Genomic DNA, 13,446 nt, shown 5'->3' on the forward strand with positions numbered 1-13,446 from the left:
AGGCGCGGTATGCTGCTCCCGAAGGGAAGTGGAAAGTTGGGTGGGACGTTTACGAGAGATGGAAAAAATACAACTCCCAGAAAAGTCACTCGCTTGGAATCAGGGATTGTTTCCTGAAGCTCTGAGCTGAAGATTACCACTGATGGTGCAAGAAAATGTATTCCTGGGGTGTGAAAGAAGTCTCGAAATCTCACTTCGGGGCGTCCCACTCTCCTGCCCTGCAGGAACCCCCTTGCCACGTCTTGGAGCTTCTTTCTCCCTCCCACGTGCTAACGCGGCTTCTCTGGGCCTGTCTTCCCCAGCCCAGCCCTTAGAAACTCGAGAGGTTGTGGTGAGCCGAGATCGCGCCATTGCACTCCAGCCTGGGTAACAAGAGCGAAACTCCGTCTCAAAAAAAAAAAAGAAAAAAGAAAAAAGAAACTCAGCCTCCCTCCCGCGATGGAAGAGCCGTCGCGGTCACTGGCCAGGCCGGCCTGGGGGTGCGCCGCCTCCGCCCTGCCATTGCGAGGTTGGACCACCCGCACCGTGTTCCAAGGGTCAGCCCGGAGCTCCTCGCTCTCACTCGCACTGCATTCCACTCTCGGATATACACACAGGCTGAGCCACTGGTAGGGGCCAGGACTCCGTTCTCACTCGCCTGCAAAGGAAAAGAGGGTGGCAGGGCCTGCGACTCCTTCCCATTCTATCTGTGCGGAATTCTTTACGGGACCTCCGGAGTCTAACAAAACGCGATAACTCCAGAGAGCAGAGGGGGCACCCAAATTTGAACCGGGGACCTCTTGATCTGCAGTCAAATGCTCTACCACCGAGCTCTCCCCCCATCACGCCATACTATTAACGTTAAGTTTCTGTGGGATACGGGTGTGGTATTCAGCCTCCCTTTTGCTATTTTCATTTTTTTTTTTTTTTTTTTTTTGAGACGGAGTTTCGCTCTTGTTACCCAGACTGGAGTGCAATGGCGCGATCTCGGCTCACCGCAACCTCCGCCTCCTGGGTTCAGGCAATTCTCCTGCCTCAGCCTCCTGAGTAGCTGGGATTACAGGCACGCGCCACCATGCCCAGCTAATTTTTTGTATTTTTAGTAGAGACGGGGTTTCACCATGTTAACCAGGTTGGTCTCGATCTCTCGACCTCGTGATCCACCCGCCTCGGCCTCCCAAAGTGCTGGGATTACAGGCTTGAGCCACCGCGCCCGGCGCTATTTTCATTTTTATTTTTAGAGACAGAGTTTTGCTCTTGTTGCCCAGGCTGGAGTGCAGTGGTGCGATCTCGGCTCACCGCAACCTCCGCCTCCCAGGTTCAAGCAATATTCCTGCCTCAGCCTCCTGAGTAGATGGGATTACAGGCACCAGCTGCTATGCCCGGGTAATTTTTTGTGCTTTAGTAGAGACGGAGTTTCTTCATGTTGGCCAGGCTGATCTCGAACTCCTGGCCTCAAGTGATCCACCCACCTCGGCCTCCCAAAGTGCTGGGATTACAGACGTGAGCCACCGTGCCCAGCCCACTTTTCCTTAAAGTTTTAATCTGAGGGTTGCTTCAAGATACCGATTTTTTAAAGCACAAAATACAGTGGGAATGGCTAGAACTCCTGAGTTTTTCCTCCATAGTCACGCTTTAGGAAACAACCACTAGATTAAGGAATCCTGGGTCCTCTACATCTATGCCCAGACTCTCCCCAGATGTCCACTGACTGGTTTGGGAAAAGGACTGTTCCCAGGACCGTCCCAGATCTAGCGATATACAGATGAAGAGACCGCATCGCCATCTTGTTTCCTGGGCTTTTCCAGCCCCAGGATAGCTTCTCCCCTTCTCTCAGATCAAAAGCCGGTTTGAGGAACAGGCAGAGAAGGCAGAACTAAGAGGTGAGCAGTTTTCAGAAGCATTTTTTTTTTTTTCTTTTTTTTTGAGACGGAGTTTCGCTCTTGTTACCCAGGCTGGAGTGCAATGGCGCGATCTCGGCTCACCGCAACCTCCGCCTCCTGGGTTCAGGCAATTCTCCTGCCGCAGCCTCCTGAGTAGCTGGGATTACAGGCACGCGCCACCACGCCCAGCTAATGTTTTGTATTTTTAGTAGAGTCGGGGTTTCACCACGTTGACCGGGATGGTCTCGATCTCTCGACCTCGTGATCCACCCGCCTCGGACTCCCAAAGTGCTGGGATTACAGGCTTGAGCCACCGCGCCCGGTCTTCAGAAGCATTTATTACAGCTTTTTTTATTTTTCTTTTTTGTGTCTTGAGAAAATATCTTGTATTACAGCTTTATAAAAACCCCAATACAATTTTTTAAAATCATTACACGAAGAAACAAAACAAGCAGCCCCTGTAGGAATCTGGCATATTTGGAAGAAGTGAGATTCACACTGGAAGGACGCTAGAAGTGAGGGGGATGCTATGGAGTGGCTGAAAGTCCAAGAGCTGTGACCAAAGCCAGCACCCCAGGGGGAATGGGAAGATGAGAGTGGAATCCCTGCAGTGCAAAGGGCTGTCCCTCTCTGGGACGTCCTGTCCTCCTCGGTTTTCCCTTCCAGTTTTTGCCTCTGCCCTCCTCTTCCTAAGCGTACCTCCTTCACCCTTCTGGAATCTCCTTTGCCCAAAGGGAATGGCACAAAAATGGCTGAGGGGCCAAAAAGCCTAACGGTGCGGGTGTGTTTGAGGAAATGAAGAGCAATTCCATGGGTCTCTTTTATTTTTTTATTTTTTATTTTTTTTTGAGACAGAGTTTCACTCTCATTGCCCAAGCTGAAGTGCAGTGGTGATATCTCTGCTCACTGCAGCCTCTGCCTCCAGGTTCAAGCGGTTCTCTGTACCACCATGCCCTGCTAATTTTTGGTATTTTTAGTAGAGATGGGGTTTCACTGTGTTAGCCAGGCTGGTCTCGAACTCCTGACCTCAAGTGATCCGCCTACCTCAGCCTCCCAAAGTGCTGGGATTACAGGCATGAGCCATTGCCCCTGGCCTCAGGGGTCTCTTAATCGGCCTCCTAACACACACATATTTTTCCTATGGAGACGCTGAGGGCTGAGGAGAGGAGAGGGTTCCACTTCCTAATTCTGCAGTGGCATTTCCCTGATGTCTCCAAAAAGGATGCCTGAGGCCATGGCGTGAGGGGCAGCTTATTCTGCTGTGCTGTCTGCAGGAATCCAGGGTATGCAGTTCAGCTTCTCAGCAATGAGTTGAGAGGATGGTGTCAATCCCACTGTCCGTAGCAGCCGCTGCTCCCACCAGAGAACCATAGAAAAGTGATAAATAGCCACTTGGTTTTCCACCCATATGGGCCATGCAAAACCCCAAAGTTTCTGGTTGGCTTCAGGCTGGGACATCAGTTAGCCATGGCCTGAGATCCACTGGAGCCTGGCTTGCAGCCTGAAGGGAGGGAAGAACAGGAAAAATCAGCATATACCAAGAGAATGACAGCCTTCAAGTCCCCAGCACCCAGAGCGGAGTGGATGCAGGAACCTAAGTTACATCCAGTCATTCAATTAACAGAGACAAACTAACTTGACTACCTGCTTTGCATCAGGCGCTGTTCGAGGCTCTGAAGTTAGTGGCGAAGAAGCAGACATGGGCCGGGAGTCGGGGCTCAGGCCTGTAATGCCAGCACTTTGGAAGGTCAAGGCGAGCAGATCACCTGAGGTCGGGAGTTTGAGACCAGCCTGACCAACAGGGAGAAACCTCGTCTCCACTAAAAATACAAAAATTGGCCCGACGTGGTGGCACATGCCTGTAATCCCAGCTACTTGGGAAGCTGAAGCAGGGGAATCGCTTGAACCCAGGAGGAGGTTGCCGTGAGCCAAGATCACATCATTGCACTCCAGCTTGGACAACAAGAGCAAAATTCTGTCTCAAAAAAAAAAGAAAAGAAAAGAAAAGAAAAAGAGAGAGAGAAAGAAAGAAAACGCTGATTTAATTGAACTGACTGTGGGTTGTGGGAGAGGGTTCTCCTGGCCCAAGGGGTGGCAAAATACTGCTAGAAATATGTGGTCCCTTGGACTGACTCGCCTGAGTCTCCCCTTCTTCAAAAAGATGCCTGGGCAAGGCGCAGTACCTCATTCCTGTTATCCCAACACTTTGGGAGACTGAGGCAGGAGAATCGCTTGAGCCCAGGAGTTTGAGACCAGCCATGGGAAACATGACAAACCTTGTCTCGACAAAAATTAGCTGGGCATAGTGGCGTGCACCTGTAGTCCTAGCCATTAGGGGGGCTGAGGTGGGAGGATCGCTTGAGCCCAGGAGGTTGAAGCTTCGGTGAGCCGTGTTTGCACAACTGTACTCCAGCCTGGGGACTGAGACCCTGCCTCAAAAAAAGAGACACCTGAGTGCCCAGCCTGCCATGATTCTACTTGACACATAAGAGGAAAGGGAATTTTCCAGGCCTGATGTAAGGCACTTTCTACATGGCCCAGTTGCTTCAAATCCTCAGGTGATTATTCAGTAGCTACATGCTCAGTGCCCTTTGTCAGATAACTTGCCTACAATTGCAGCATTCCCTCCACACACTTCCAATCTGCCTTTTCTTTGTTTTTGCTTTTGGAAATGGGGTCTGGATACGTTGCCCAGGCTGGACTCCAACTCCTGGCCTCAAGCTATCCTCCTGCCTCAGACTCTCCAGTCACTAGAATTACAGGCATGAACTACCATGCCGGCCCAATTTCTGTTTCTTACTCTTTATTCCTCTTACCGTTTATCAAGACAGGATCTTGCTCTGTCACCCAGACTGGAGTGCAGCAACATGATCAGAGCTCACTGCAGCCTGGAACTCCTGGGCTCAAGTGATTCTCCTGCCTCAACCTCCTGAGTAGCTAGGACTACAGGTATGTGCCACCACACCTGGCTTCTTGGTTTTTTTGTTTGTTTGTTTGTTTGTTATAAAGACAGAGTCTCACTCTGTTGTCCAGGCTGTTCTCAAACTCCTGGGCCCAAGCCATTTATCATTTTCTTTTCTTTTTCTTTATTTCTTTCTTTTTTTTTTTTCTTTTTTTTTTTTTTTTTTTTTTTTTTTTTTTTTTTTGTGAGACAGAGTTTCATTCTTGTTGCCCAGGATGGAGTGCAATGGTGCAATCTCGGCTCACCGCAACCTCCACCTCCAGGGTTCAAGCAATTCTCCTGCCTCAGCCTTCCAAGTAGCTGGGATTACAAGCATGCACCACCACGCCCAGCTAATTTTTGTATTTTTAGTAGAGATGGGGTTTCTCCCTGTTGGTCAGGCTGGTCTCAAACTCCTGACCTCAGGTCATCTACTCACCTCCGCTTCCCAAAGTGCTGGGATTACAGGTGTGAGCTGCCATGCCTGGCCATCATTTTCTAACTGATTATATATTTTTCTTGTTTATCATCTGCCTCCACTACTGGAAAGTAAGCTCTATAAGGGCAGGGATTTTTGTCTGTTCTGCTCACTGCTGTCTCTCCAGTGCCTAGAACAGTACCTGGCACAAAGGAGAGCACCTCCAGAAAGATTTGTGGACTGAATTGTGTCATTTACTTTACAGAAACTCTGGGAGGTATGATGAGCAGTCAGCAGTCTCCTCCTTACAGATAAGAAGTTGAAGGTCAGAGCAAGTCAATGATTTTTGCCTGGAAGGCTTGTCCCCCAGGTTTCCCCAGGGCTGTCTCCCCATGGCTGTCTCCATCTCTTCATTCAGGTCTCAGCTCAAAAGTCACCTCTTAGGAGAGGCCAGCCCTGACTACCAGAACTAAATCAGACCTATCCCTCTCCCCTGTATTACTGGCATCCAGTGGGATTCTTCACATCACTTCTCAGAACCTAAGATTATTGCAGCCAGGCGTGGTGGCTCACGCCTGTAATCTCAACACTTTGAGAGGCTGAGGTTGGTGGATTACCTGTGGTCAGGAGTTCGAGACCAGCCTGGCCAATAAGGTGAAACCCCATCTCTACTAAAAATATAAAAATTAGCCGGACATGGTGGCAGATGCCTGTAATCCCAGCTACTTGGGAGGCTGAGGCAGGAGAATCTCTTGAATGTGGGACATAGAGGTTGCAGTGAGCCGAGATCGTGCCATTGCACTCCAGCCTGGGTGACAAGAGTAACACTTGATCTCAAAATATATATATATATGTATGTATTGCATTTAGGTGGAGCGTTATCTCTCTCTCCACTAGAACAAGCCCCTGAGAGCCGGGATGCTGTCTGCTCGTGGCTTACCCACAATGTCTCAACGGCGGGGAGATGCCCAGTTGGCTTGGCCCAGGAGCCAACTGTGAGCGGGATGCTGACAGGAGAGAGACAGGAGGAGGATTCTGATGGTCAGTCATCCACTGGCTCAGCCAGGCCCTGGAGGTCCTGGTGGGGCAGTCACTAACCCTTCCCCAGTGAGGGCACAGCAGCCTCGTATATGCCACGAGTGATCTTTGATGGTGCTGAGAGTAAGGAACTGGGAGATCTCCACCAGGCTCATGGAGTCCTTCACGTCCTGCTTGTTGGCAAAGATCAGGACAGAAGCATCCCGCAGAAGCCTGTGGACAGAGGGGCCCAGCCCCAGGCAGCCTGCTAGGGCCCAGCCTTCCTACTACCTCACAGGTCTTCTCTGGCTCCCTCTCCAGCTGTCCCAGCAAGAGAGGCCATGCCCAGATGGGGCAGAAACGGGGAGCCCTGCCAAAGTGGTAGCAACCACATCAAATGACACCAGCAGCTCATGGAAAGCCTCTTTATGACAATCCCATAGGTGGGAATGGATGATCCGGCTCATTTTATACTTGGGGAAACTGAGGATTAGAGAGGTGAAGTCACTTGTCCAAAGTCCCACAATGAATGACAGATGGGGTTAGAACTTGAACCAGCACCTCTGGCTTCTGTAGTCAATTGCACTGAGGGCACTGATGCCCTTCGTCAGGCATAAACCAGCCCTGCCCATGCTGCTGGTGTAGAAGCTCTCAAAATCTGTGACATCAGTAATGAATCTCAGAGAGGCTAAGTGACCAGCCTGAGGGCACACAGCTAGTACCATTGGGCTCCCAACTGCAGGGGGCTTACCTTATGGGCCAGCATTTTACGTAACTCCTCCCGAGCAATCAGCAGCCAATTCCGGTCCGTGCTATCAATCACAAAGATGCTGAACTGGACAGCAGAGGGTAGCATGAGAGACGGGCTTTTCTCTTTGGTAAATGTGTTTCTGCCCACTGTGTTTCCCCACTGGTCTCTGTACCAGCTTCAGAGAAAAGAAACCATGCAGGCTCAAGATCTCACCATCCTGCTTCCGTTATAATTGTCTTTTTTTTTTTTTTTTTTTTTTTTTTGAGACAGAGTCTCACTCTGTCACCCAGGCTGGAGCGCAGTGGCGCAATCTCGGCTCACTGCAACTTCCGCCTCCCTGGTTCAAGCAGTTCTCCCACCTCAGCCTCCCAAGTAGCTAGGATTACAGGCACATGCCACCACATCCAGCTAATTTTTGTTTGGTTTGTTTTTTTGTTTTTGTTTTGTTTTGTTTTGTTTTTTGAGACAAAGTCTCGCTCTGTCCCCCAGGCTGGAGTGTGGTGGTGTGATCTCAGCTCACTGCAACCTCTGCCTCCCGAGTTCAAGCGATTCTCCTCCCTCAGCCTCCCAAGTAGCTGGGATTACAGGCATGAGCCACCACGCCCGGCTAATTTTTGAATTTTTGTAGAGACGGGGTTTCACCATGCTGGCCAGGCTGTTCTTAAACTCCTGACCTCAGGTGATCCACGCACCTCAGCTTCCCAAAGTGCTGGGATTACAAGCGTGAGCCACCACGCCCTGCCAATCATTATAATCTCTATCTCACAAGTTGGGGAACCAAGACTCAGAGAGGTTACGTGACTGTCTGATATCACGCAGCTGCCTTGGAGACCCTCCAGCCTGGTGCCCTCCTCACCTCGGTGTTGGAGTAATATGTGATCCCAGTGGAGTGCAGAGCCTCCTGCCCTGCTAGGTCCCACATGAGGAAGTGGGTCTTCCGCGGAATGATCTCCTCCACATTGCTGCCGGCAGTGGGACACGCATGGACCACTTCATTGGTCAGGCTAGGGAGGTAGGAGAGGGCACCAAGAGCTCAGTCCAGCCTATGGCCAGCTCTGGCCCCCAAATGCTCTACTCCCAAAGCAGTCTGAATCGAACTCAGAACAAGTCAACCCAGGTTCACTGAGCACCTGCTGGGGACCAGGCCCTGGGCTGGGCCCTGGGGAATGAAGACAGGAGTGAGACCAAGCCCTGCCCTGGCTGGGACCCCAGAGAGGGGAAACATCTTGGAGCAGTCTCCTCAAACTTTATATCTTTTTTTTCTTTTTATAGAAATGGGGTATCACTATGCTGCCCAGGCTAATCTTGAACTCCTGGCCTTGGGCTCCTGCCAAGAGATCCTCCTGCCTTGGCCTCCCAAAGTGCTGGGATTACAGGCATGAGCCACAGAACCCAGCCTCCTTAAACTTTAATATGCAGTTAAATCATCTAGCAAGCCTGGCACATGTGGGTGGTGTTGAGTCATTTTGTTAAAATGCAGGGTCTGACCAGAGAGTCTGGGCTGGGGCCTAGGGTTTTGCATTTCTTTCTTTTTGAGACAGTCTCACTCTGTTGCCCAGGCTGGAGTGCAGGCACCATCACACCTCCCAGGTTCAAGCAATTCTCCTGCCTCAGCGTCTCAAGTGGTTGGAATTACAGGCGCATGGCCCCCACACATGGCTAATTTTTGTAGAAATGGGGTTTTGTCATGTTGGAAACCCCATTTCATGGGCTAGTCTCGGACTCCTGACCTCTAGTGATCCTCCTGTCTTGATCTCCCAAAGTACTGAGATTACAGACATAAGTCACCATGCCTGGTCGGTTTTGCATTTTAAGATGGAGCCTCCCTCTGTCACCCAGGCTGGAGTGCAGTGGCGCCATCTCAGCTCACTGCAACCTCTGCCTCCTGGGTTCAAGTGATTCTCCTGCCTCAGCCTCTCCACAAGTAGCTGGGACTACAGGAGCCTGCCACCATGTCCAGCTAATTATTTTTATTTATTTTTTAAGATGGAGTCGCACTCCTGTCACGTAGGCTGGAATGCAGTGGTATAATCTCTGCTCACTGCAACCTCCACCTCCCAGGTTCAAGCAATTCTCCTTCCTCAGCCTCCCGATTAGCCGGGATTACAGGCATGAGCCACTGCACCAGGCCTTTTTTTTTTTTTTTTTCCAGTAGAGATGAGGTTTCACCATATTGGCCAGACTGGTCTCGAACTCTTGACCTCAGGTGATCCGCCTGCCTCAGCCTCCCAAAGTGCTGGGATTACAGGCATGACCCACCTTGCCAGGCCACAGTTTTGCATTTCTAATAAGCTTTCAGATGATGCCTGTGTGACTGGTCTGCAGACCACACTCTGAAAAGCAAGAGCTTAGAAAAATGAAACAGACACAGTGAGGGACATCAGAGACATGCTTTGTTTAAAGTGACATAGAAAACATACACATGCTTTTATATGCAAATAATGCTTCTGAAAAGTTACCGCAAAGTTACAATAGGAGGAAAACTAGGGGCTAGAGTGCAGAAGGAAACTTACTTTTCACTACGTATTCCTCCACTGTTTGAAATTTTCCTTTATATATTTTTGAAATAATTTGCCTGTATTACTTTTTCATGAGAAAGCCTGTCCTAAGTAAAGTACTTTGGAGGCTCTAAAATGGGAGCGGTACCACCATCCAGAGAGCGAATATCGGGGAAAGCTGCGATCGGCATTGACTCAGCACCACCCACATGTGCCAGGCTTGCTAGACCGGGAGCTACCAGGCCTCATGAGTCTTTGGTTTGAAGAAGGGGAAGAAAGTTAACAGGCAGAGGGGGCCCGGGTGAGAAAGGAGGAACCTGACGCTAGAGGGAGCGAAGCCCAGAGAGGCAGGTTGGGACACTTGGCAGGCCTGGAGCTGAGTTTGGCAGCGTTCCCGAGTAGATGGAGGAAAGCAGTCGGGGCTACGGTTGCCCGTGCGGTGCAGGATTTGAAAGCCAGACCGAGGAGCCGCTGTGTTAGGAAGATCCAAGAAGCGTTTCCAGTCACTCCTCCGGACTACAGAGGAGCCCGGGAGCCCTGAGAAGAGCTCCAGTGATTGGTCCCCACGCCTGTCAGTCTGGTGGGAGGCCCAGCCCTCTACCCTCGCCTCCCGAGAGTCCCTTACAACCGATAGAGAATGGTGGTCTTTCCTGCATTGTCCAGTCCCACGATGATAACCTCGTGTTCTAGAAGCATCGGAGGAAGGGCAGCGTCAGGGCCAAACCGGATGACCAAGGGGCTGTGTGCCCCCACCAGACCACCCAGGAAGGAGAGAGCGCCCCCCGCAGGCTGGGGACCGCTGGCCACCGTACCGCGTCTGCTCCCACCCAGCCCGAACGCCTGCGCCACTCCGGGGCCGTGGGAAAAAAAAAAAAAAGAAAAGCTGAGCCCCCACCTCCCTTCACATTCAAGAAAAGTGTCTGAAAGGTCCAGGGCGCCTCTGGGCTTGCCAAGAGACAGTTTCTGGAGAAAGAGCCGAACGTGAAGTCACCATCTCAGGAAACCCGCAGCGGCTCCCCATCCCCGCCGCTGGTGCCGTTTAGCAGGAAGGAAGGAGGCTCGCCCAGCCCTGCGTCCTGGGGCGCACCGAAGCCCGGGAACCCAAGAGGAGCAGGCGGGGACGGGGACAGGGAAGACCGCCGGGCAGGCAAGGAGCGCCCACACACGACCCTTGGAGCCCGAGGTCCCCCAGTGCGTCCGACCCCAGATCAGAGGAGTCCCAGAAGAGAGCGAGATCAAAGCGCTAGCTTGAATGTTCTGTGCGTCCCTTACCCCGGTTCCCCAAGATACTCATCAACTTGGCTATCAGCTGTCTCATGGCGCTTCCCGGGCTGGGCAGGTACAGGAGGACTCAGCGGCCTCGGGAGAGGGGTCGGCCCTGGTGCTCGGAGCTCCGCCCCCCCGGGGAGGGTCTGGCATGCTTCGCCTATGAAGCAGGGGAAGCCCCATGCGTCACCAACCAGACCTGGGAACCCTCTGGGACGCTGGCCCTTCGCGAGCGCTGTAGTCATCCCAGTGACTACGAGCTACCTGTCGAGGGCCCGAGAGGTCCAAGGAATAAGAGCGGGGATGGGGGGTTCCAGCCTCCAGCTCTCCCCACGCCCTTCGAAAACTCCAGGGTTCTCCGGCTGAACTGCTCCACCACCGCAAATAGGGGAGACTCAGCACTGTGCCCGGAACCGGATCCCAGCCCTCCCTCCTCTGAGTGCCTTGTCTAGGGCACTAGACTGAAGCAAAACCCCAGGCGACCCATTTTCTGTACCTACCAGCTGTATAGGACAGACGGGGCTCACCAATCCTCTCTGAGCTGGGAGAATATTCCAACCCTCCGCAGATCTTCAGTCGGTTCACTAGCGTGGGCCTTGTAGGCTTTCTCAAAGTGTGTCCCCCTGGGGAAGGGCAGGGTCTCCCTTTGGTGCTAGGCAACTTCTAGGATAAATCAGTGCTCCTGCAATTGACTGACAAACCCACTGCCCAGGCACAGCTTCCTGACCCCCAAAAGTGGGGAGCATGAAGAGAGATCCTCCAGCTGGAGACCCTGCAGAGAGGCCCCAGATACCTGGCAGAGGAGTACAGGGGCCAACAGAGAACCAGGAGGCCAGGAGGAGGGAGGGAATCGAAGGGGGAGTTTCTGTGAATTTCTTTCTTTGCTTAAGCTGGGAAAAAACAGAAAACAAAAAGAGAAGTCGAAAAGGCAGATCACCCTCTGGCTGCGGGGGTAGTTAACAGGAGATCCAGCCAACACACCAGGACACCATCTCCTTCCACCCCACTGCACTGCCCTCTTACAACCTCCACTAAGGTAACAACCCTCCATGAAGATAACTCTTTTTTATTTTTATTTTTATTTTTTTGGAGATGGAGTCTTGCTCTGTCATCCAGGCTGGAGTGCAGTGGTGGATCTCGGCTCACTGCAACCTCCTCCTCCCGGGTTCAGGCAATTCTCCTGCCTCCACCTCCTGAGTAGCTGGGATTACAGGTGCCCACCACTATGCCAGGCTAATTTTTGTATTTGTGTGTGTGTGTGTGCGTGATCAAGTCTCACTCTGTCATCCAGGCTGGAGTGCAGTAGTGCATTCTCAGCTCACTGCAACCCCTGCCTCCCAGGTTCAAGTAATTGTCTCTCAGCCTCCCGATTAGCTGAGACTACAGGCGCGTGCCACCGCACCCAGCTAATTTTTGTATTTTTAGTAGAGACAGGGTTTCACCATGTTGGCCAGGCTGGTCTTGAACTCCTGACCTCGTGATTCACCCGCCTTGGCCTCTCAAAGTGCTGAGATTACAGGCATGAGCCACCACGTCTGGCCAGTAGCAACTCTTTAACTGGTCTCCCTGCCCCTACCTCTCCTTTCCCAGGGCATCCTCCCCCATGATCCTAATTAACCTTCCTAAAGTACAGCTCCGAGTCTGTAATTTCATCAGCTCATAAGCCTTCAATGGCTCTCTATTACTCACTGGATTCAGATGAGTCTCCACCTGACATTCAGGATCCTCCATGAACAGCCCCCACCTGCCTTCACAGGCTTGTCTCCCAGGCTCTGCATCTATTGCTTCCTGCCCCCACATGCCCAGCTCTTTCTGACTGTGCCTTTGCTGCTCATTTCCTCCTTGAGTGCCTTTCACCTTCTCAGAAAGGAGAATGCCTGAGACCCTTTAGCTCCCCTCCATAAAAGCCACCTGCTTCCCCAGCCCTGGCTTGGTTCTCCAGCCACATGGGGCTTCTCCCTACACTGGAATTATAGACGGGCAAGTCTGTTTCCTCCCATCAACTGTGTGTCCTAGGGTGGGGTTGATATTTTGTTCACCAGCATGTGCCACCCTCTCCTTGCATGGTCCAGAGCCCGGCACACAGGAGGAATGTGTTGCTCTCAGACTAAGACAGAATGAGTTAAACTACAGCCTGAGAAATGGCACTTGGGAGTATTAAAAAAAAAGGAAGGTGAACACAAGTTTAAGAGGATCGAGGAAGGCTGGGAAGTTTGCAGGAGGAAGAAGGAAAACAGCTCACTAAATACAGACATGCATTCCACCCAGCTTGGTGCCCAGAGTTAGAAGGATAGAGCTGACGGCCAGAGTCCACCTGGGCTGATTGCATTTCAGCCTTTGGAGACCAAGGGGCTAAGATTGGGGCTGGGGGGTGGGGCACCGAGGGCGCTGAGGGAAGCAGCCTTGTCTTAAGCATTTTATCGTCTGTTTCCCGGAGTTGGGGGGGACCTCTGAGCACATGCTGCCCTCCCCACCTCCTCTTTGCAGAATTGAAAGGGACACTCTGCAAGCCAGAAATACATTCAATAAACAGACAAGGAGAGCGGATTTCTCTGAGCATACTCTGGCTCGGGAGGCTGCCTGATTAAAAAATAAATAAATAAAATAATTAAAAGAGAAAATAAGAAAATAGAAAAACAGACGAGAAGCTCTGCCTTCGCTTTGAGGCCCAGGATCTGGATCTTAGGAAGCAT

At 51.7% G+C, this 13,446-nt stretch overlaps 1 protein-coding gene across 4 annotated transcripts; it reads right to left on the reverse strand.

Annotated features, from left to right (window-relative positions):
- Positions 1 to 2,677: 2,677 nt before the first annotated feature.
- ARL5C (ARF like GTPase 5C) lies at positions 2,678 to 11,216 on the reverse strand. 4 transcript variants are annotated; one of them, XM_010341813.3, is made up of 6 exons: positions 10,760 to 11,216; positions 10,113 to 10,173; positions 7,846 to 7,993; positions 6,990 to 7,073; positions 6,320 to 6,472; positions 2,678 to 3,363 (listed from the first exon to the last, which is right to left on the reverse strand). In XM_010341813.3, the coding sequence occupies exons 1-6, from the start codon at positions 10,803 to 10,805 to the stop codon at positions 3,307 to 3,309; spliced, it is 549 nt and encodes a 182-aa protein (XP_010340115.1). In that variant the 5' UTR covers positions 10,806 to 11,216; the 3' UTR covers positions 2,678 to 3,306. The 4 variants fall into 4 exon arrangements, 1 of the variants encoding a protein (XP_010340115.1); XR_012514659.1 differs by lacking the exons at positions 6,320 to 6,472; positions 10,113 to 10,173 and adding an exon at positions 3,507 to 3,837 and having other exon boundaries at positions 3,286 to 3,363; positions 6,990 to 7,164; positions 10,760 to 10,844; XR_012514660.1 differs by lacking the exons at positions 6,320 to 6,472; positions 10,113 to 10,173 and having other exon boundaries at positions 3,288 to 3,363; positions 6,990 to 7,164; positions 10,760 to 10,844.
- Positions 11,217 to 13,446: the final 2,230 nt, after the last annotated feature.

Source organism: Saimiri boliviensis, chromosome 17 (genome assembly GCF_048565385.1).
Source record: "Saimiri boliviensis isolate mSaiBol1 chromosome 17, mSaiBol1.pri, whole genome shotgun sequence".
Classification (NCBI taxonomy): domain Eukaryota; kingdom Metazoa; phylum Chordata; class Mammalia; order Primates; family Cebidae; genus Saimiri; species Saimiri boliviensis.

What these genes read in the sequence shown, in the direction of transcription:
- ARL5C (XM_010341813.3), bottom strand. Translation starts at nt 10,805, where the DNA reads ATGAGACAGCTGATAGCCAAGTTGATGAGTATCTTGGGGAACCGGG. An exon ending in ACCACCATTCTCTATCGGTT is followed by an intron (nt 7,994 to 10,112) that starts GTAAGGGACTCT and finishes CTACCTCCCTAG; the next exon opens with CCTGACCAATGAAGTGGTCC. An exon ending in GTAAAATGCTGGCCCATAAG is followed by an intron (nt 6,473 to 6,989) that starts GTAAGCCCCCTG and finishes CTCTGTCCACAG; the next exon opens with GCTTCTGCGGGATGCTTCTG.